At 45.6% G+C, this 21,805-nt stretch overlaps 1 protein-coding gene across 1 annotated transcript in view; it reads right to left on the bottom strand.

The window, feature by feature from the left end:
• The window catches only part of LRRC49 (leucine rich repeat containing 49), a 121,712-nt gene extending 103,491 nt beyond the window's left edge, over positions 1–18,221 (bottom strand). Inside the window, exons 1-3 of the mRNA XM_083183801.1 lie at positions 18,010–18,221; positions 5,869–5,931; positions 1,798–1,885 (exon numbers count right to left, since the gene is read on the bottom strand). Coding sequence (XP_083039927.1) covers positions 1,798–1,885; positions 5,869–5,931; positions 18,010–18,048 — 190 coding nt within the window. The 5' untranslated portion in view covers positions 18,049–18,221. The remainder of the gene's footprint in view (positions 1–1,797; positions 1,886–5,868; positions 5,932–18,009) is intronic.
• Between the last annotated feature and the right edge of the window lie 3,584 nt (positions 18,222–21,805).

Genomic DNA, 21,805 nt, shown 5'->3' with positions numbered 1-21,805 from the left:
GTTGAGACGGGTGCAGTGTACTAAAATGAACACTAACGTATATTAAGGCTCCACCGCAACAGGTGAGATAAATGAAGATCTATTTATACAGACAATGGTTGCCCAGTTTTCTCTTATAAAAGATTAATTTGCCCCTATCTATACAAACACCAATAGCTTGTTAAGTTTCTTAAGGTGCGGCAGATATGACCATCTCTAAGCAGAGTTCCGATACAATCTACTGTGATTATGGGGGTATTCAATGTCAGTCAAGGTTTGCTGTTTGTCGAGCTTGATGGCTAGCTCGCCCGAATTTGGTTATTTTTTATTTGCTCGCATATTCAATGTTGTGTAATTCTCGCCTGGTGAATTTTTTTTTTTTTTTTCGTTTTGCTCCCCAGTCGAGATTTAGTTTTCTCCCCTAGTCGAACAGAATGCACTGTTTGTTTGCTCGACTTTAGGGGAACTCTATTCAATGCTTTGGATTTTTTTCCCTGCTCGCCGGGACTCGGGCATATGATACTCGACTTCATCTGTTGGCGTGCTGTGTTGTCCTTAGGCTGTTTCTTTTTTAAATCTGTCCCGTGTTCTTTAGCCCCAATGTAGAGTATATAGGGGAAGCTGTGCTGTCAGTGTGCTGAATAATATAGAAGTCATGTACGCACGTAATGATGTTTTTATACTCACTTTTATTTGGTAATGGCACTTCTATTATAAACAAATGCAAATACAATTGTGATTACATATATGTTGAATTCAATGAACTCTAATGGTACCACGTAACATAGGTGCTGTGCAGTGGACTCCAAAATAGATAAATCACTGCCCGGAACTGAGGAAGGGAAACAGAGCAGCATCGAGACTCAAGCTGTTGGCACAGGGGCGTGTTGCGTGGGGCTGACATCCCGACCCGCCCGCAGTGCACCTTCCGCCGTGAGTACCTTATACATCGGGGCAGTCCGTTCCTAACCGTGCGGCGCTGGAAGTCAGGCTTCTTCTCCGGGTTAGCTTGTTGTCCTGATGCAGATCCCCGGGTTTTCTTCTTCTGGGTCCTGCGTGCAGCACAGGCTCGCCGGGTACTCGCCCCACGTAACACCCCCCTGTGCCAACAGCTTGAGTCCCGTTGCTGCTCTGTTTCCCTTCCTCAGTTCCGGGCTGTGATTTCTCTATTTTGGTGTCCACTGCGCAGCACCTATGTTACGTGGTACCGTTATAGTTCATTGCATTCAACTTATATGTAATCTCAATTGTACGCCCACAGCTCGAACCAATGGGCTAACCTCGACGGGCGGGGACTCGCGTGATTGACACATTGAATAGTCGCGACCTCGCCAAGTCAAGTAAAAAAAAAAAAAAGCGAGCAGACCGAGAAAAACAAACAAACAATGTTTTAAAAGCCCTCGACAGACATTGAATACCCCCTAAATCTTCTAGTTTAATCTTTCTTTGCTCCATCTGTCCACAACCCCTTGGTTATCCTTAAAAAGTGTAACTTTTATTGCTCTTGCACTATAGGTGAGATAATATGAGCATATGAGATAGGTGTTCCATTTTTACAAAGTGAGAGTTCACATGTATTGCTTTTCATAATCTTGTTTTGTGAAATTAAACACTAAACATATGGCTTGATTCATGTAATGCCAGTATATTGAGTGACATTGATAAAACGTTCTACATAGAAATGTGCAAAAAAAACGCTAACAAATCAATGTAATGAGCAGCTCCTCATTTTCTAGACAGTTACATGTAGAAGAGTCATCTGCTTAAAATAAATGTATATCTTAATGAAAAATTGATGAAAATCCTAATTGTCAATACCTTGCCTTACAGTAACGTCCTTTTCAAGGTCATGCTGTGGATGCCTATTGTTCGGAGATGCAGCATCTTTACTTAACCTGAAATCAAACTGCAATACAGAAACAATTTCAATTGAGAATGGATTTATTTATACCAAGTAAGTGAGAGAACATTTTACATGCATTTAAAACCCCTTAGGGCGCTTTTATAGGCAGCAATGATCGCATGAAAATTACAGACCTTGATATTTTGGTGGTTGGAAAAATTGGCTAAATGCTTATTATTACAGTCTATACTGAACAAGTGTGAAATGAGAGTGTGCGATCACTTCTTTTGACACAGAGAATTATCTTATAAAATGAATAATTCTTCTCATCTTGACATTTATACATAAGACATGAAGACTGATGGGAACAATTTGTGGCAACACTGAGTTTCTGTATAAAGTGTAATCAGTGCTTCTATACAGAGCCATGGATTATTTATGTGCTAAAGGCTTTGAAGGGATGAAGGTTCAATGATATTATCCATAGAGTTGGATTTAGTCAGCAGAAAACTTTGATTAAAATATAATGGAAAATGTAAATAATAACTTCACACTAAGTACCAGTAAAATAACTCTATAATAATAAGTTAAGGTAGTGCAACAGCTACTTGCTGCAAAACAAGCATAAATGAAACAAGAAACAGAAGTATAGATTCTGCACCAAGTATTAAACATTGACTGGGATGTCTAAAACCATATGAATGAGAGAGCTCTATAAATAAGAACCCCAGATTAGTTGCTGGACCATTCTTCCGGACAATCTCTAATTGCAATAAAATTTGGTGTATTAATTGATGCATTGGGTATGCAGATTACTTCAAAGTTTTATGCCTTTAAAGCTAGAATTTTTTACTTAAATATTACTATTAACATTTTTTAAATAACTTTTGCAGATTACCTAATTTTCATGTTTTAAATCTAAAAAATTGTTCATACTACTATAATAAAATCTGCAAAGTTGTAACTTGGGACCATGATGGGATCACTTGCTTTCAGAGCTTTGATTTTTGAAAGATTCATGAAAATTGTATTTATTTAGGAACTACAGAATATATTTCTTTCAAGTCCACTTCATTAGAAGAGTACACGTTCCACTGCAGGTGTGTTTGGGGACAAGACTCTATGCAGAAATGGGAGCTGGAGCTGTCTGTAGCCCTGAAACTCAAGTAGAAAGACACTTCCATTGTATTGAACACCTTTACATTGTAGGTTTGGATGGGTTTAAATTAGAGAAGAAGAGCACTTTGGTCACTAATCTAAGCCCCCAAACCTAACTTGACCATATGTGTCACATTTGAAAAAGTGTTTACAGTAGGGATTCAAAATCATTGATTAATACTCATATTCTATGGGTGGAAAACCAAGAAAAGCTCCAACTTGTAGACATCAGAGGGTATGTAATGGCTATCTATGACAACAAATGGTGGCTCACATTTATTTTGGGGAAAGATGAAGTGAAAGTGACATTCCTCCATCTATTTTATGGATTCTTATAGAACATGTTCTGTGTAATGTGAATCCGTTAATTCAAACAGATCGAATGTGCACCCTTTCTGAAATGAAAATACTAAAGACAAATGAAGCCTTCAGACAGTTCAAACTCATCAAGTAGCACCATTCATCCAGAGCATGACAGTGATTCCCAAACGGTGTGCCTAGGCACCCTAGGGTGACGCAAGGCTCTTCCAGGGGAGCCTCGAGTGGGTGGTCCAGGTCTTTAGGGTTAAAGTGATAGGCAAAACCGTAGGCAAAAAACACCTACAGAAGTTCTCATTTTCATTATTTTAACAAACAGTCCAAAGGGAAACCTCTTGTAGCAGATCCCGCCATGGTCAGAAAATAACAAACCAGATGACCCGTGGCACAGCCGAGATTGTAAATACCAACTGTGTCCACAGTTGAACGATATTGTGCATACAAACTTGACGATATCGCTAAGAATAATATGTAGTGACATCACTCTCTGAAAATGCAGATCATTGGCTATATAAAAGAAGATGGGGGGTTAGCGATGCATGGGAGCGCACATCTTTAATATTCGATAACTTTTGGAAAATCATGTAGTGTTTATGGGGCTTTACATAAAGCCTAAGATTTTGAAGTTATCTTCAAACCCAAAGCATCAATTAATAGAAGGAATTTCATTACAACCTGAAATGGTCAGTTTGAAACCCTGTGTTGATATCATGTGGAATAAAGCAGTAGGCTTGGTTATGGAGAAATAGTAGCGTTGGGACAGCCTGTATAAATCCTAGCTAGGAAGTGTAATTTATGATAGCATTCTGCAGAGGAGGCAGCTTGGGCCACAGTCTGTCCTGCCACCCAGAACATTGAATCTGTGGAGTTCACACACATTAAAAGCAAGACCGTTCTATTAAATGTGCAGTGTCATTTGCCATTTTACCAAGCTTCTCACATTCCTACCTAGAGCCCGGAGGGCATTTTATTTCATATACAAGGGCCATAACTGCCAATATGGGTATGTGGTGCAAATAATTGCTTCAGCACTGCTGTGAGTTCAGAAGTATGCTATAGGGGTGAGGCCACAATGATGCCAATTTACTGGAAAACATTCCACTGAGCCTCCGGCCCTCCCTTACTTAAGGTGTCCACACACTAGAATGCTTTTTTTGCCGATTGGCAGAATAATCGGCCGCTTTTTACAGATAATCGGCCGCAAATTGGTCGATATCGATCGGATGCAATCTCCCGTGAATCTTTTGCTAAATCTTCTGATCTTAAGGTGGCCATACACCTGCAGATTTATCTTCAGATCTGACTGGTTAGAACAAAAACATGGTTATGGATGAGAGCAAATGACAGTTGACCATTTGCTTGGAAATGCTGGAAAACGGACAAACTGTCACTCATTCATAACCATGTTTTTGTTCCAACCAGCCAGATCTGAAGATAAATTTTACTAGTGTATGCTGCATAAAAGATCAGAAGATTTAGCAAAAGATCCATAGGAACACACATGGGATCTTAACAGAAGTCTGCGCTTGCCTTAAATCTTTTGTCCAGGACGGACAAAAGATCTCAAGGCTAATTTATGCACACATGTTAAGATTGCAGATCTTTCTAGTGTATGGGCACCTTTACACTGAGGGAGTGAGCGGGATCCGGCAGTCAAGTAAATCTTCCCCAAAATTCAGGAGTCTCCATTGGGAGAACAAATGTCAAGTAACCAACAGTTTGCAGCTTGCTCACACACACCCTTTTACTGCTATCTTAAAGTGGAAAATGAAATTAGCTATTTCTGAGTTAAAATAGGTAGATTAGGAAATTTGATTGAACAGCTGTTTGGGAAGCTTAAAAGAAACAAACAGACACTTCTTCACGTTACATTGTAATGGTATTATTACCCAATTACAGTTAGTAATTCATATCAGAGGCAGCAATTCCTTCGTTTTATTACCATATAAGCCAGGGGTGGGGAACCTCAGGCCCGGGGGCCACGTAGCCGTTCTGAGCGGCCCTCCCACCCGCCCGGCGGCTTTGCCGGGAGTCAAGTACAGGGGATATCTCGCGAGAGGTCTGTAGTTCTGACGAGATTCCTTTTAATCTACAGCAGCCGGAGACTGTCAGTCCTATTCAGCGGCAACCACCGGAGTCTGGGACTGCTGCAGCAGGACAATTTGTAAGAGAAATTTTTACATATGGCCCAAAAGTATTTTTTCCCCATACAAACGGCCCTTGGCACAGAAAAGGTTCCCCACCCCTGATATAAGCTCTACTCTTCTTCAAACATTTTTATTCATCATAATGACCTGTAATGTTTACCTTATATAGGAAATATGGGCGCCCTTCTAGGTAAAGAGTACCAAAAATTTTTATTTAAATTGATATAACAAATTGAGCGATGCTGGCATTTAGCGGATATTTAGCAAATCTCTCACAGAGATGTTGGCACTCATATTTTGCAAATCCCTCAACGAGATATTGGCATTTTTAGTGGATAGGTCTCATAGAGATGCTGGCAATCAAAGTTTTAAATTATTGATGCCATTAAAATAATTATAGAAACATCATTCACTTGTTTTTACCTGCTTATTTTTGTCTGTTACAGGAGTAGTCTGTAAAACCAAGTGAAGGCCACAGTTATTTACCTACAGGAAAGAAAATAATGTGTTATTATTAATAATCATCACAAAACATGCAATAAACACCAGTTCTTATGATTTCATGTAAAGTCAAAGGACCTGATTCAGAGGTGAACCCAGCAAAAAGGCAATAAAGAAATTGATAACCATGGTTTATGTGTTTATTTTTAATTAAAATAAAGTTTCAGTGTTTAACTTTGGTTTCTCTAAATTTCCCATTCACTTTACATGCAAACCACTGCACATGGAGGCTGCAGCAAAGTTGTAAGCATGCGCATGATGGTGTGACACGTGTACTATAGGTTGGCACATGCAGTAGGTCGACAATGGGAAGGTCGACATGAGTTTTTCCCTTTTATTTTTTACCCGAATGTCAACATGGTCGTCATAGTAACCGTATCGGTGCATCGCATGACGAGCGCACACTATTCTATTCTCCCTCCAAGTCCTAGAAGGGAAGGTAGGGCATGAAATACCACCTGTCGACACGTCGGCTCAAAAAAAAAAGTGAAAACCACATGTCAACCTTTTCACCGATTACATTTCCATTGTCAGCCAAAATGCTTGTGTTGACCTTTAGACTCTGTTGACTTTAGCCATGACTTTCATGTGTCGACCTTCAGTGGTCAACTCATTGCATGCCAACCTTAATAGCGTTGACCTAAGGACTGTATACCCATTGTACACATGCATGCCATCTTGATAGTGGCTCCTGGTTATCTTTCTATAGGTGCGTACACACATACAGATTTTTCTGTCTGATCTATCTGGTGGGAACAAAAATCTGGAAATGTATGGGAGCATATGACAATCAAAAATTTCCACCCAAATGCAGGGAAACAGAAAAAAAATATGCCTGCCAATAGCGACGATGGTGGCAGCGCATCGCTATCATGATGGCCCCTACACACGGAGCAATTTCACGGCATCGAAGATCGATTAGAAAACACCCTGAAATTGCCCCGTAAGAACATTGTATAGCCATCCTCTACTAGTAAGCCTACTTGAATCAAAAGCTTCGAAAGCTAGTTGTGAGAGAGAAAGAGATGTAGTTTCACTCACTGCCAGCAGATGGCAGTGTTTCGGAGACACACGGACACTAGACATATATATAAATGATACCCCATGCCAGTGGTGCAAGTAGAAAAAACTACTTGGTGGTACTGTACAGTATATTCAACCTGCTTTTAATAAAATGACCTAATGTACCGATAAACTGCACCAACCCATACCTCCCAACATGACCCTCTCCAGGAGGGACACAATGCTCTGTTTCTGGACTTCCCTCCTAATTTATGACTACCATCACCTGTGTTGAAGCAACTTTCTTACACATGAACCTGTTTAAAACAGGTGACGGCAATCATACATTAAAAGGGAAGTCCAGGAACAGAGCATTGTGTCCCTCCTGGAGAAGGTCATGTTGGGAGGTATGCGGCAACCCATCAGATATTGTTGTTGTATTGCATGCAGGTAGTACTATAATACCGAACCAACCTTCTTAATATTGACATAATACACACATATATATATACACACACATTGGCGGATTCAGGGGGGGGCACCCGGGCACGTGCCCCCCTGTCATTCATTTTGTAGATGAGGACCAGAGCTTTCCAACGAGCTCAGCCCCGTGTCTCTAGCCCCCCGGGAACGGAAGATATCACATGCCAAATCTGTAACATTTTTTCCCCATAGGATAATATGGGACCCGTCAATTCAGACCCCCACCCGGTTCTGATGGCTGCCAGTCCCCCCCTGGCATCACAGGAGCTTATGGTTGATGTCATTCAATTCCAAATCGCTGGGCCTTCAATATGATATCAGGACGGTCCATATCGGTCAATCAGTTACAGAGATATAGCGTGTAAATCTATTTTTTTTTTTTTAAATGTAATTTCATGGCTGTTCATGTTCTTTGAGGGCAGATTACTCTGGAACCAAACGTTCCAGTTTCACTGGACCAAAATCATTCAAAGCCCACTCAAAAGTTCTTCAATATGATACTTGTCTCATGTAAATGGGTCAGTTAGTTCTGAAGATATAGCCGGTTAAATGAGATAACTGGTTAAAGGGGGGGAGGGGTGGTTTTCTCTCCCCCTCACACCAGAAAATGCAGGGACTATGCTGGTGTAAAAGGGGCCAACCTGGGAATGCATTTTCTGGTGTGAAATTGGTATTATTTCAAATAGCTGGGACCTGCAGTGCTCGGAATACAGCCAGGCTCTGCCACTGTCAGTGGCTATCACTTCTGCCTGGCGGCGGCTGTCCCCCATTTACCTCGAGCATGTATTCCCTGTTGGTAATGAGCATGTAATCCCACATGACAACGAGCATGGAACCTCTGGCAATGAGCATGGAACCCTTGGCAATGAGCATGTAGATAAGCAGCACTTACTGTATGTAGCATAGTTTTTTGTGTAATCTTTTTTTTATTGATTTTCAAAAGGGATGAATACATACAGAAAGATTTCAAATAGAGTTTGTGATCATTTAACTGATCTCGACGCAGCGAGATATACAGATTTTCACTTAGACCAAATCACAATCGCATATTCTAGTTTCTTCAAACATTATTACATCAAGGTGCAAGTGGAGGGGGGGATAAAAGGGGAAGTGAGAGAGGGGGGGGGGGGTTGGGAGGGATTGACCTTTCTCGCATGTGGGGTGCTCATTTGCTGTTTATTCAATCTGAGTAAAGGGCTCTGTACTCTTGTGAAGTCTTATACTCCATCCAGGGGAACCATGTTGCCGCGAAATCTGTGTGTTTGTCTACTGATGACAGCATGATGTCCTCCATTGACATGAAGTGGTCGATTTTGGTAAACCAAGTTTTGCGTGTGGGTGGGATTGTCGACTTCCATAGGGTAGGGATGCAAGCTCTTGCCGCATTGCCCAGGTGTTTGGATAGAGAAGTTTTATATGTGGTGAGTGGTGTGCGGGAATGATTTAGTAGCCAGAAGGCGGGGTCGTCTGGGATTGGGGTGTGGAGAATTTTTTTTGAGGTCTTGATAACGTCTGTCCAGTAAGGGGTGATTAACGGGCATTCCCACCAGATGTGTAAGAGAGAGCCTGTATGCTTCTTACATCGCCAACATATTGGTGATATGCTAGGGTTCATGCGATGTAGGATAGAGGGATGTCTATACCATCTCATAATCAGTTTGTATTGGGTTTCCCTGGTTTGGATACATATCGAGCTAGTGTGGGCCTTGATGAAAATAGATTCCCATTCCCTATCTGATATATTTATGTTGAGATCTTTTTCCCATGCTCGCGTAAACGTTGTAGGGATGTCATTGTCCAAGTTTTGGAGGAATTTATATAGCAGTGAGATAGTATGGGTTGGTTCTGAGGTGGATATACATAATCTTTCGAACCCGGTCAGTTCGCGGGATGATGGGCGGGATCTGGAGCCTGATTGTATGAAATGTCTAACTTGTAGGAACTTCCAGAAGTCCCTCGAAGGAACTTCCCATTTTCTTTGTATATCAGAAAAGGATCGGATACTGGTGCCTAGCATCATCTGGCCTACCCTGAAAAGTCCTTCTAGGGCCCATTTTGAGAAGTCCGAGATTATCAAACCAGGGAGGAAATCTGGGTTATTTAAAAAGGAGGTTAGTGGACCGAATTCGGAAGAAATGTGTGGGTTTTGTCGCAGCGATTTCCATGTTTTTAATGTGGAGGTGATTGTTGGGTGCGAAGCAGGTACGGTGGGGATTATGGGTAGCCATGGGAAAATTTCCGGATAAAGGCCCATACACACCCCCTCCAGCTCCACCCATTGCTTGTTTCTGCGGTTTCTGGTCCAGTCTAGGATTCTATTTAGATGGATAGCGCTATAGTAGGTCTTAATGTCTGGAAGGCGGAACCCCCCCCTTTCTGTACTTCTGGTCAAAACCTCGCGCTTTACCCTGGGTTTTTTCCGCTGCCAAATGAATTGTTGGGTCAGGGTTCTAATGGTTTTGAACCATATGTCTGGGACATAGATTGGAAGGGCTTGGAGTATGTAGAGTAGTCTGGGCAGGGAATTCATTTTAGTGACATTTATTCTCCCAAGCCAGGATAATTGTTTGTTAAACCACCTACTATAATCTGCTCGGAGCGTTGCAAGGAGAGGTTGATAGTTTAAGGCATACAGCCGGGTTAAATCTCTAGGTAGGTTTATGCCTAAATACGTGATGTGGGATGGTTGCCATGAGAATGGAAAAGAGTTCTTGAGCTGAGGGACCGAATTGGGGGGTATGGAAACGTTAAGGATGCTAGATTTGGACATGTTTACTTTAAAATCGGAGAGGAAGCCAAAACGCTCCAGTTCTTGTATGAAGTGGGGGAGTGAAGCTGCTGGTTGCGTAATTATTGCCAACAGATCGTCAGCGAAGAGAGCTAATTTGTAGTCTTCCTCTCCCACTTGTATACCTGAAATGCTAGCGTTAGCCCTTATTGTTCTGGCCAGCGCTTCCATGCATAATATAAAAATCAGGGGCGAGAGGGGGCAACCTTGTCTCGTTCCGTTGCTAATAGGGAAGGGGTCAGATAGAAAGCCGTTCGTCCTCACTCTAGCTGTGGGCATATGGTAAAGGGCCAGGATTCTATGGAGGGATAGTGTGCCCAGTCCGATGTGCTCCAGAACAGTCTGCATGAAGCCCCAACACACCCTGTCAAATGCCTTCTCGGCGTCTGTGGAGACTAGAATAGTCGGAATTTTGTGGTAGGAGGCGAGGTGAATCAGATTGAGGATTTTGGTGGTGTTGTCCTTTGCCTCACGGCCAGGAACAAATCCCACCTGATCGTTGTGGATCAGAGCGGGGAGAAATTTATTTAGTCTGTTTGCCATCAGTTTTGCGAAAAGCTTGATGTCAACGTTCAGGAGTGATATGGGTCTGTAGCTGGAGCACATGGAGGGGTCCTTCCCTGGCTTCGGAATCACTGTTATGTGTGCTTCTAGGGATTGTTTAGAAAAGTGTGCCTCAGCCGATATGGTGTTGAAGGCATGTAGTAGTTTAGGTGCAAGTATATCTTTAAATGTTTTGTAATAGATTGCTGTGAACCCGTCTGGGCCAGGGCTTTTGCCTAGGGGCATGGAGGATATGGCTGACTCCAACTCTGCCTGAGAGAATGGTTTCTCTAATAAGTTTCTATCAGAGGGAGATAGGGTGGGGAAGGCAGCCTTGGCTAAGTATTCTTTTGCCTGCAGCGTTTTATGTATCCGTTCTGTTGGGGTGGGTGCGTCATGGAGATTATATAGGGAGGAATAGTAGTTTCGGAAACATGAAGCTATCTCTGGGGTCTTAAAGCAGAAAGTGTCTGCGTCTTTCTTTATCTTACTGATGAAGGAGGCAGCTCTTTGTGCTCTAAGGGCCTGTGCGAGTAGTCGACTGGGTTTGTTACCCCATTGGTAATGTCTGCTCTTACACTTCCGTAACTCCAGTTTGGTGCGTTCTGTTAGTAATTTATTCAGACTGTGACGTGATTCCAGTAGATCTGCTAGTAGTGAGGGTGAGGAACCTGTTTTATGCATGGTTTCTAGCCTATGGATATTTTCTAGTAGTGCAGAAACTCTGGCCGCTTTTTGCTTTTTCATATATGTGCCTAGCTGTATTAGTTTGCCTCTGATTACGCATTTGTGTGCCTCCCATAAGGTTATTTTTGAGATGTCTGCAGTGTCGTTTAGTTTGAAATATTCTGTCAGTGTATTGTCTAATTCTGATTTACAATGTACATCTTGTAACAGTGCTTCGTTGATCCTCCACGTCCATTGGCCTGGGGCCTGTAAGTGAGATACTAAAGTTATTGAGACCGGGGCATGGTCCGACCAAGTGATGGGGCCTATTGTTGCGTCTAAGAGTAGCGGGAGATGTCTGTGGCTTAGAAAAATGTAATCAAGTCTGGAATATGTCTGGTGAGGGTGGGAGTAGAACGAGTAGTCTCTGCCTGAGGGGTTTAGGGTCCTCCAGGAATCGGCTAATTGGAGGTCGTGGAGGAGTTTCTGGACTTTCCTGTATTTGTGGCCTGGAAATCTACTGGAGCAGGTGGATGTGTCGATAGTTGGGTCTAAAGTCCAGTTGAGATCTCCTCCCAAAATTGTCGTACCCTCAAACAGTGAGTCCAAGTGTAGTAGGTGTGAGTGGAAAAATGAAACTTGGTCCTGGTTAGGGGCGTAGACTACTACAAAAGTATAGGCTTGGGTTGCAATTTTACATTTGATGAGGAGTACTCTACCAGGGACCGGTTTATGTATTGATACATCTGTTAGCTGGAGGTGTTTAGAGAACAGGATTGCCACTCCTTTAGATTTACTGTTTGGGGTATTACTATAGTACACAGTAGGGTATCGGTGGTTGGACAGTGATGGGTTTTTGGCCGAGAGTCTAAAGTGTGTTTCTTGGATCATCGCAATGTCAGCTCTCTCGGCCCATAGGGTCCTAAGTAAGCTACTCCTTTTCTCTGGGGTGTTGAGGCCTTTTGCGTTAATGGAGAGGATCTTCAATTTACCTGGTGTGGTCATATGTGGCGAGGTCAGGTGTGGTCTGCAATGTGTTTTGAAAGGTCAAGGATGGGGGTTGGAGACAGGGAGGAGGGAAAACATGGAAAAAAGAGATACATTTAAACATAATGAATAACAACATTAACAATTGAAAAAGAAAAATCCCGCTGTGAGGCGACTGGCGAAGTAAGTCCGCCAGCGACTCAGAGGGCGTTAGAGCCTAGTGCGGGTGTGGGGTGAAGGGAGTCACCGCTAATAAACATTTTGTTATCTCCCGGTGAGGAGATATAATTGAGGGAGCAAGTGCATCTTGTCCAAACCATTTATCTCTAGTTACAATCTATGAGTGGTTGATGAGAGCGGAATTTCCCACAACCATTCATTACAACCTGGAAAGTTAACTGGGGGCTAGGGTGTAATATAATCGTAACAGGAGTCCCGTGGGGGAGTCTCCTGTGTGGGGGGGAAGGAGTGGCTTGAACTGTTACTTCACATACCTTCTCCCCAACAACAGTAACTTAGTTAAACGTGATATATAAGTATAAAGTCGAACTTGATAGACTTTCGTGCCGGGTCTCTAGTAGGTGTGTAGATGTGGCGGAGTTCTGGGCGTAGCCTATGTTGTCTCCGATCAGGTCTATTCGTTAGCATTGACCCTGGTCGCTGACTATGGGGACCTAGCTTCATGTTAAGCTATAGTCTGGCATCACGGTGTTTCTCTAAATCTTTACTGGTCATGGGGTGAAATAACATTGCTTTAACTGTTCTCTAACCCGCATGAATTTAAAAGTCCATAAACCTAGTAGTATATATAAAATAACAATAAAGAAAAAACAGCAACCATATCCCCAAGGGTAAAACCCAAATAGAATTGTAACCAAATATTATAGTCACCAGTCCTGTATCTGGTCCCGTAGTAAGAGAGGTTCATAGTGTCGATCGACTGGTAGGTCTTCAGGTGGGGCTCGTGCTGGGGGGAGCCGGGCCCTGGTCACGTTTCTTATTAGCACGGCAAACTTCTTGCCAAGGGTGGTCGTGTCCTGGTTGTTGGAGTGGAGGGAGCTCCGGGTGATTGAATTCCCAGTTGGGTATGTCTGGCATCGGTATGCCCAAGGCTGAACAAAACGTCGGGAGGTCAGAGAAGGAGTTTAGGGTGTGATTTCTTCCCGCGGAGGTCACTTGAAGGTTGAATGGGAAGCCCCACTTGTATTTCAGCTGTCGCTTGCGGAGTTCAGAGGTGAGTGGTCTCAGAGCCTTCCGTTGCTGAAGTGTGTGCCATGACAGATCTTGATAGATTTGAACAGTTGAACCGTTGAAATCAATTCCGTCTAGTTGGCGTATCTTACGTACAATACTTTCTTTTTGCGAGAAGTAATGCAGACGACAGATCACGTCGCGTGGGCGGTCAGACGGTGATCCTCTGGGTCTTAGAGCCCGATGTGCTCTATCTAGAATTATGGCTTCTGAGGGGTCATTTCCAAGAATTTCGTTGAAGATCTTGGTGAGAGCGTCTGTCAGACTGTCTTGGGTGACCTCTTCTGGCAGACCGCGGAGGCGGAGGTTGTTTCTTCTCCCTCTGTTGTCAAGATCTGTCAGGTGCATTTGTAGGGCCCGGATCTCTGCGGATTGGGCTGCAAGAGTCTCCGCAAGCGAGTTGCAGAATGTGACCGTTTCTTCTTGACTTTTTTCCAGAGTCGCTGTACGCTGGGAGAGCTGGGACAGATCTTGTCGGACCGCCGCCATTTCTTGACGGACGGTGTCTTGGATGTCTTGCTTTGTTGGAAGGGTTCTCATATAGGACAGGGAGTTTCTGATTTCAGCTAGTTCCGTAACCAGCAATGAGGTCTGAAAGTCTGGCGATGTGGTGGATGAGGTGTGGACAGGTGGATCGTCTGCTGGTTTAGCGGGGGTGGATTGCAGGAACGGTCTCATATCTGCTTGGGACATGGTTTCTTTGGGGAGAGGCGTATCACCCTTTTGCAGAGCCTTTTTGCCTTTGACCATAATTAGCCCAGAAATCCAGGTTAAAACCAACAGGAGGGAAGCCCTTGGGACTGGGAGGGTTGCTGTGATTGCACTTGCATCAGTATAGCATTATTCGTCGGGCGGTGACTCCCGGGGGCCTGGCTTCTAGGAAAGCATCCTCACTTGGGACGCATTTTTAGTAAGGGAACCTTAGTCACCTCTCTCCTCCTTCTGCATCTCAGACTGCTGCTAGTCGGTGGTAAAGGGTCGATTTACTTTTCTCTCTTGTGCGTCTTCTTTGTCAGAATATAGCCCTTTTTTGTCAGTGATTGCAGTTTGCAGCAGCGACCGCCAGAGGGCAGGCTAGGACTACAAGTGAAAGGGAACAATTCAGCTGCTTATTCAAAAGCACGGGGGCTCACTTCCCCTCTGCTCTGTTGAAAAGGCAGAAAATTAGAGAGTTACTGACCCACTGTTGTAGGTGCTCAGTGCTGAGGGCTCTGGGGTAGGGGGTGAAGAGTGTTGCCAGTAAATAGTAGGGGGTTGATGCTGTGGTGGCCTTAAGCACTTATTTGGTCCCTGCTGCTCCCCTGTATGTACAGTGACAAACAGAGGGGGTTTTTGTACTCCTTAGAAGGGGGTGCTTGATGAGGATCCTGGGGTGGGGGATCCCAAGGGAGATGGGGAATGCTTGTCCTGCCGTTTCTGTGAGGCTGTGAGCTGGGGCACTGGTGAGGGTGTTTACCCAAGATGGCGGCTGAAGGCTGGTGATGTCGCCCCTCTCTCTTCTCCCCCCACTCCCTGCCTCCTCACTCACCCTCCGTATGCTGGGTCCCGAGGTGGCTTCCGCTGAGTGTGGGTGAGGGCTCCGGCCACCAGGTGGGCTGCCCGCTTCCCCGCTCCGGGTCCCTGCCGCGCCGGGCGGGCGCGATGCGGGGGTCGTGGAGGATGGACTCTCTCTCCCCCTTGGCGTCTGGGATGGGTGTCCTCTTGGGGGATCGGTGTGCTGGCTGCCGGGTGTTGCTGTGGCGCTGTGCTGGCTGCCGGGTTGCCGCGCTCCCGGGCGTCACGCGGCGTCTTCCTCTGTAAATTTAGGCCCCGGCTTCTTCTCTGTGACTGGGCCGCAACCCGCGGGAGCGCTAAAAAGCACTCCCCGGCTCCGCGACTCCAATCACCGGTTGCCGGGGTCTCTGTGTGGCAGGTTGGGCTGGTGGGGTAAGGAGGCTCCCTGTCTTACACCGGTTTTTTATCAAAAATCTACACGCCTGGCTCTGGAGCTATCGCTGCGTGCGTCTGGTCGGGTTGCTCGCCAGGCCACGCCCCCGTAGCATAGTTTTTAATAGGCATTATGGTGTTTGGCATAATACATAATGGACATCATGCCGTGTAACTTAACGTGCAATGGACATTATGGTGTAAATGTTTAATGCGCGCCTTTGGTGGACAATGTCCCTGTTTATGAAGCATATTGTGAATTTTGGCTTAATCTGTGTGGCACTATGTGAATTCTGGCTCAATCCGTGTGACATTATGTGAATTTTGTCTCAATCAGTGTGGCATTATGTGAATTTTGGCTCAATCCATTTGGCATTATGTGAATTTTGGCTGAATCCGTGTGTTATTATGTAAATTTTGGCTCAATCCGTGTGGCATTATTTGAATTTTGGCTCAATCCATGTGGCATTATGGGAATTTTGATTAATTCCATTTGGCATCATGTGTAAGGGGCAAGTATAATGGGGTCTAGTATTTTGTTGCATAATGTGTAGAAGTTGTATATGGTGTTGTACACTACACTCAAGGACACGCCCCTTGTTGAGTGGCCACACCCCCTTTTCCAAAGCACGCCTTCCTTCACTTTTGTTGCCATGGTGGGCCTGCGTACTTTAAATGCCAGGGCCTATTTTTAATCCCATTGCCACCCTCTCTCTGCCACTCTCTTAGCATGTACACTGGCACCACTAACACTGGCCCTTCCCCACCTAAACCCTCTTTTATCATGGTGCCCCGCCCCCCCCTGTCATTTTATCCTGGATCCGCCTATATATATATATATATATATATATATATATATATATATATATATATATATATATATATATATACCCCCATACATATATACATACACACAGAGGCATAGCGAGGGCGGTGCCGGCGGAGCACACGCTCCGGGCGCAGGATGATTGCATGGCGCCGGAGCTGTGCTGTGGCACCACCAGCTCGCTCGCCAGCCAGCTCCCCCGCCCGCCAGCTAGCTTCCCCGCCCGCCCGCCAGCTAGCTTCCCCACTCCGTCCGGTGACAGAGACATGCTCGCTGCTGCTATGTAAAATTCACGGGTCCCGCTGGACCGCTAGCCAATGGGCGCTTGCGGTCCAGCAGCCAATCAACTGATGGCTGCTGGACCGCGAGCGCCTATTGGCTAGCGGTCCAGCGGGAGATATGAATTTTACGTAGCCGCATCTCTCTCCCGGACACAGCGCAGAGAGCCGTGAGCGGGCGGCAGTGTGCACACTGGCAGGGGGGAGGAGAGGGGAGGGGTGCACACACACACTGTCTCTGTCAGCACAGGCAGGGGGGGGGCGCCTGGCTGTAACTATGGTGTACTCCCACCCTGCTGCACTCACCCTCCTAACCACATAACCCACCCACCCTGCTGCACCCACAAACCCACCCTACTGCATCCTACTGCAGCCACCCACCCACCCTGCTGCACCCACAAACCCACCCTACTGCAGCCACCCACCCACCCTGCTGCATCCTACTGCAGCCACCCACCCTGCTGCATCCTACTGCACCCGCCCACCCTGCTGCACCCTACTGCCCCCTTGGCATCGAGCATGAAGCCCCTTGGCATCGAGCATGAAGCCCCTTGGCATCGAGCATGAAGCCCCTGGCATTGAGGTAAGTGGCACTTATGTGTCAAATGTGTAATCGGCATTATGGTGTGTTGTATGTAATGGGCATTGCGGAGAGTGTTATATAGTGTGTCATGGGCATTACGGTGTGTTATATAGCATCATGGTGTGTTATATAGTATGTCATGGGCATTGCGGAGTGTTTTATAGTATGTCATGGGCATTGCGGAGTGTTATATAGTATGTCATGGGCATTGCGGAGTGTTATATAGTATGTCATGGGCATTATGGTGTGTTATATAGTATGTTATGGGCATTACGGTGTGTTATATAGTATGTAATGGGCATTACAGTGTGTTATATAGTATGTTATGGGGATTACGGTGTTTTATAGTATGTCATGGACATTGCGGAATGTTATATAGTATGCAATAGGCATCATGTGTGGGCTTATGTGTAATTGGAATTACAGAGTTCACTAAAATGTCCAATGGGCATTACGGTGTGTGGTATAATGTTGGTCCCTGCCCACTTTTCACTGTGCAGGAGCCTCACCTACTACAAATTGGGGGGGAGGGCGCGAAACATGCCTTTGCTCCGGGCGCCGTGGCACCTAGCTACACCACTGCATACACACATATTAGTATTTAGTAGTGCTGCCAAAAAATTGTCACATAGTACACATTATTAGGGTACTCCTCAGTGTCACAATAGGGTTTCACTGTAGCAGCATATGAATGGGCGACTGACAGACACACACAAAGCCAGTTACTCACATTAGACACCAGCCTCCCCCGGTATTTGCTGGGAAACATGTCGCGCTACTCTCGGTCAGTACATGCTGGGGAGTGAGGAGGGGGCCGGGTGGCAACAGCGATGGTTATTATGGGAACAGTTAGATAGCGAGAGCGTTTCTTCCCCCTCCTTCCCGCAAGTGGAGTAGCCCTCTCCCGACCTCGCACGTAGTAGCACAGTGGTATCTCCCATATCAGTCAGGTGGCGCTTTGTGTTACCATGGCAACCGCCCGCCCTCCTCTCTCCGCTTCCTGGTCTCCATGGCAGCCTGCTTGTAGCCATCATGTCACTTCTGCGTTACAGCGTATCGTACACACGTCGTATTGCTGACAGTAGCGCTCAGTCTCAGATTGCTCATCCTAAAGCTGGGTATACTCAACTGCAGCTACGGCAGGCTCCGAAGGTTACGTCGTTGACAAAATCCTGTTTTCGACAAAATGGGACTTTGGCGGCCAAAGGCTTGGCCCCAGATCAGCTGTTAAGGAGGAAGACCGGTGCAACTAGCACACAGAGGGGGTGATTGAACATCGGGGAAGAAGATTGTAACTTAATTTATCTGCTGCGCGTTCGCACAGGAGACCGATTTTTAGCAACTGCGCATAGTCATTTATACGCATGTGCAGCCACTGTGTGCAAGCGGTCACAGCAAACAAACCGGGCGCTCGCACGTCACAGTGTGGCGAGGTGCGTGGGGTGGCGAGCTGGGGGATTCGCACAGCGTTTCATGGGCGTTCCCATGAAAATGCTTTGCGTTCCCTTGGTAATTCCTCGATGACACATGTGCGGTAATGACCCACTTCCCGCACAGGGCCCCCACAGGTCTGAGACTCCACAGAGGTGTCTCAGATCTGCAAGCGCTGGAGAAATCATTTGATGGTCGCCGACCAACGAATGATTTCTTCCCCGCACCCAAGGCTGCGAATGGATGTTTATGCAAAGCATCCATTTGCAGCTGTGCAAGGTATCGCAGCATGCTAGGGACAGGCGGCATCTGGTAGACTCACAAGGCTGCTTAATTCGCAGCCTTGCGAGTCAACCAGAATAACACCCATCACTCGGAATTTTGCTGCGGGAACCGATGGTGCGGCTCTGCGCATTCGTATAGGTGAATACATATGCATGTGCAGGGCCGCTGTGCAAACGCCTTCGGCAACTACCCAAGGCCGGATTAACAATGGGCCGGATGGAGCTGCAGCTCCAAGGCCACCCACTTAAAATAGGCCCACAGCACCTGCTGCAGTACTGCCAGCAGCAGCAGCTCATCTTCCTTGCCCAAGGTACAGTAGCACAGCATGGCCGATGTTGATACCCCATGGCCTGTCTGATTATACCCTGCTCTGCTGCACAGAGGCTCGGGTTTGCCAAAGCTCCACCCCCGGACCTGCCAAAACCCTGTCCTTGGACCTGCCGAAGCTTCACTCACCGGACCCGCTGAAACTCTGCTCCAGACTGTGCTGTGAGCATCAGAAAGGGGTGAAAGGGGAGGTGCTGTGACTTTCGGGTTGGTTGGAGTGTAGGTGCAGTGACCTTTGGGGTAGGGGGAGTGCAGTTGCTGTGACCTTTGTGGTAGTGTGGGGAGTGCAGATGCTGTGACAATCTGGTGCAAGGTGTAGCGGTGTGGGCAGATACTGTGACCATCAGGGATTGCTTGGTTGGAGGGGTACCTTCCAACATGACCCTCTCCAGGAGGGACACAATGCTCTGTTCCTGGACTTCCCTCTTAATTTATGATTACCATCACCTGTGCTGAAAAACCTTTCCTTTCAATTAACCTGTTCAAAACAGGTGATGGTAATCATAAATTAAAAGGTAAGTCTAGGAACAGAGCATTGTGTCCCTCCTGGAGTGGGTCATGTTGGGAGGTATGCAGTTTGACCATTGTTTAATGCAGAGGTCTCCCATGACTGACATCACAACTTGGTGGGCACCTGTAAATACCTGCCAAGGCATAACACATTTGAACAATGATTGATAAAAGTGTATGCTCTTAAGGCTAATACATACTAGGCAATCCTGTCCCCAGCCTATATTGTTAACAATATAGGACACGGATGCAGGTGGCCAATTTGAGTGTACACACTGAAGGATATAGCAAAACAATATCATTTAAAGATGTCACTGGGACCCCTGAACATGCAGGTCATTGGCTATATAGCTAAATTTACCTTCATGTTCATAATATGGGAGGGGTCATTAACAATGTGCAGGAGTGCTCATTGTTAACACACTGCATGACTAGTTAAAGAGGACCTCCCTCGACTGAACATGCAGGATAAGGGAGGAGGGGGGTCATTAACGATATTAGGTGTGCACACTAAGCGATATTGTTCACAATGGGGCAGATGTATTAAGCCTGGTGAAGAGATAAACTGGAGATAAAGTGGAAGGAGATAACGCACCAGCCAATCAGATCCCAACTGTCATATTTCAAACACAGCTGATTGGCTGGTGCGTTAACTCTTCCAAGTTATCTCCACTTTATCTCCAGTTTATCTCTTCTCCAGGCTTAATACATCTGCCCCAATATCACCCAGAAAGCCTTTTTTTAACTACATTGTTCACAATATCGTCTAGTTTGTATGGGTTTTAAAAGGATTCATTGGCCAATGTCCTCACAATCGGGGAAATTTAGTAAGGTGAATATGCCTGAAATTGGTGTATTTGTATGCAGTCATATTGAAAATGGGTTGGGATCATTTGGTCTATTGCATTATGGTAGAAAGTCATTAGGTCGAATCCATTAGGTCGACATGCTAAAAGGTCGACATGACTCTAGGTCGACATGGGAAAAGGTCGACATGATTCTAGGTCGAAAGGTCATTAGTTCGACAGGTCATTAGTTCGACAAGGTCATTAGTTCGACATTGTCTATGTCGACATTCACAAGGTCGACATGGGGTTTTTCACTGTTTTTTTACCTGAATGTCAACACAGTCGACATGGACACAGTTTAAAGTGCACTGCATCCCCTCGCTGCGCTCGCTATGCGTCGGGCACGGTGCCTCGCTACGCTCGGCACACTATTTTATTCTCCCACCACGCCCTAGTGGATGGTAGGGCATGAAATACCGCCTGTCGGCACATGTTGGCTCAAAAAACAGTGAAAAACTCCATGTCGACCTTGTGAATGTCGACATAGACAATGTCGAACTAATGACCTTGTCGAACTAATGACCTGTCGAACTAATGACCTTTCGAACTAGAATCATGTCGACCTTTTAGCATGTCGACTTAATGGATTCGACCTAATGACTGTCGACCATAATGCAGTAGACCAAATGACCGCATCCCTTGAAAATACGTTATAAAAATTCATGGAACAAAAGTCATAGGAGATCTCTTGAATTTTGAAAACCAGCACCAGGCTCTAGGGCCGGCCCTGGTTCCTAATATACAGGGATAAAATGAGTAAGTGTCCCCTGTATTTTGAGAAGCAGCCCCGGGCCCAACCAGCCAGGGTAATGGCACAGCCGGGGCACACTTATTATATAATATATATTACCATTAACCCCCAGACCAGGCAGCCCGAGCAAAATCCCTGGGGGAGTGGGGAACCCCCAATTAAGCCCCCCCCCCCCTCCCGGATTAACCCTACCCGAGCTGCAGCCCGGTGCCCCAGAGTAGTGGGCTCTGGGCAGATGGCATTGGTGTAAAAACTAGAAGAATTAACTATTGGGTTCTGTTGTGGAACTATGAGTAAGTAAAAAAAGACATGGTTCCCCCAGCTCACTGAATAGTATTAGTAATCTTGAACACTACGTGATAATAGAATTCAGA

The sequence above is a fragment of the Crinia signifera genome, chromosome 4 (assembly GCF_055691185.1).
Source record: "Crinia signifera chromosome 4, ASM5569118v1, whole genome shotgun sequence".
NCBI lineage: Eukaryota > Metazoa > Chordata > Amphibia > Anura > Myobatrachidae > Crinia > Crinia signifera.
Note: the sequence above shows the minus strand (reverse complement) of the source record. Positions and strands in the feature narration are given on the sequence as shown.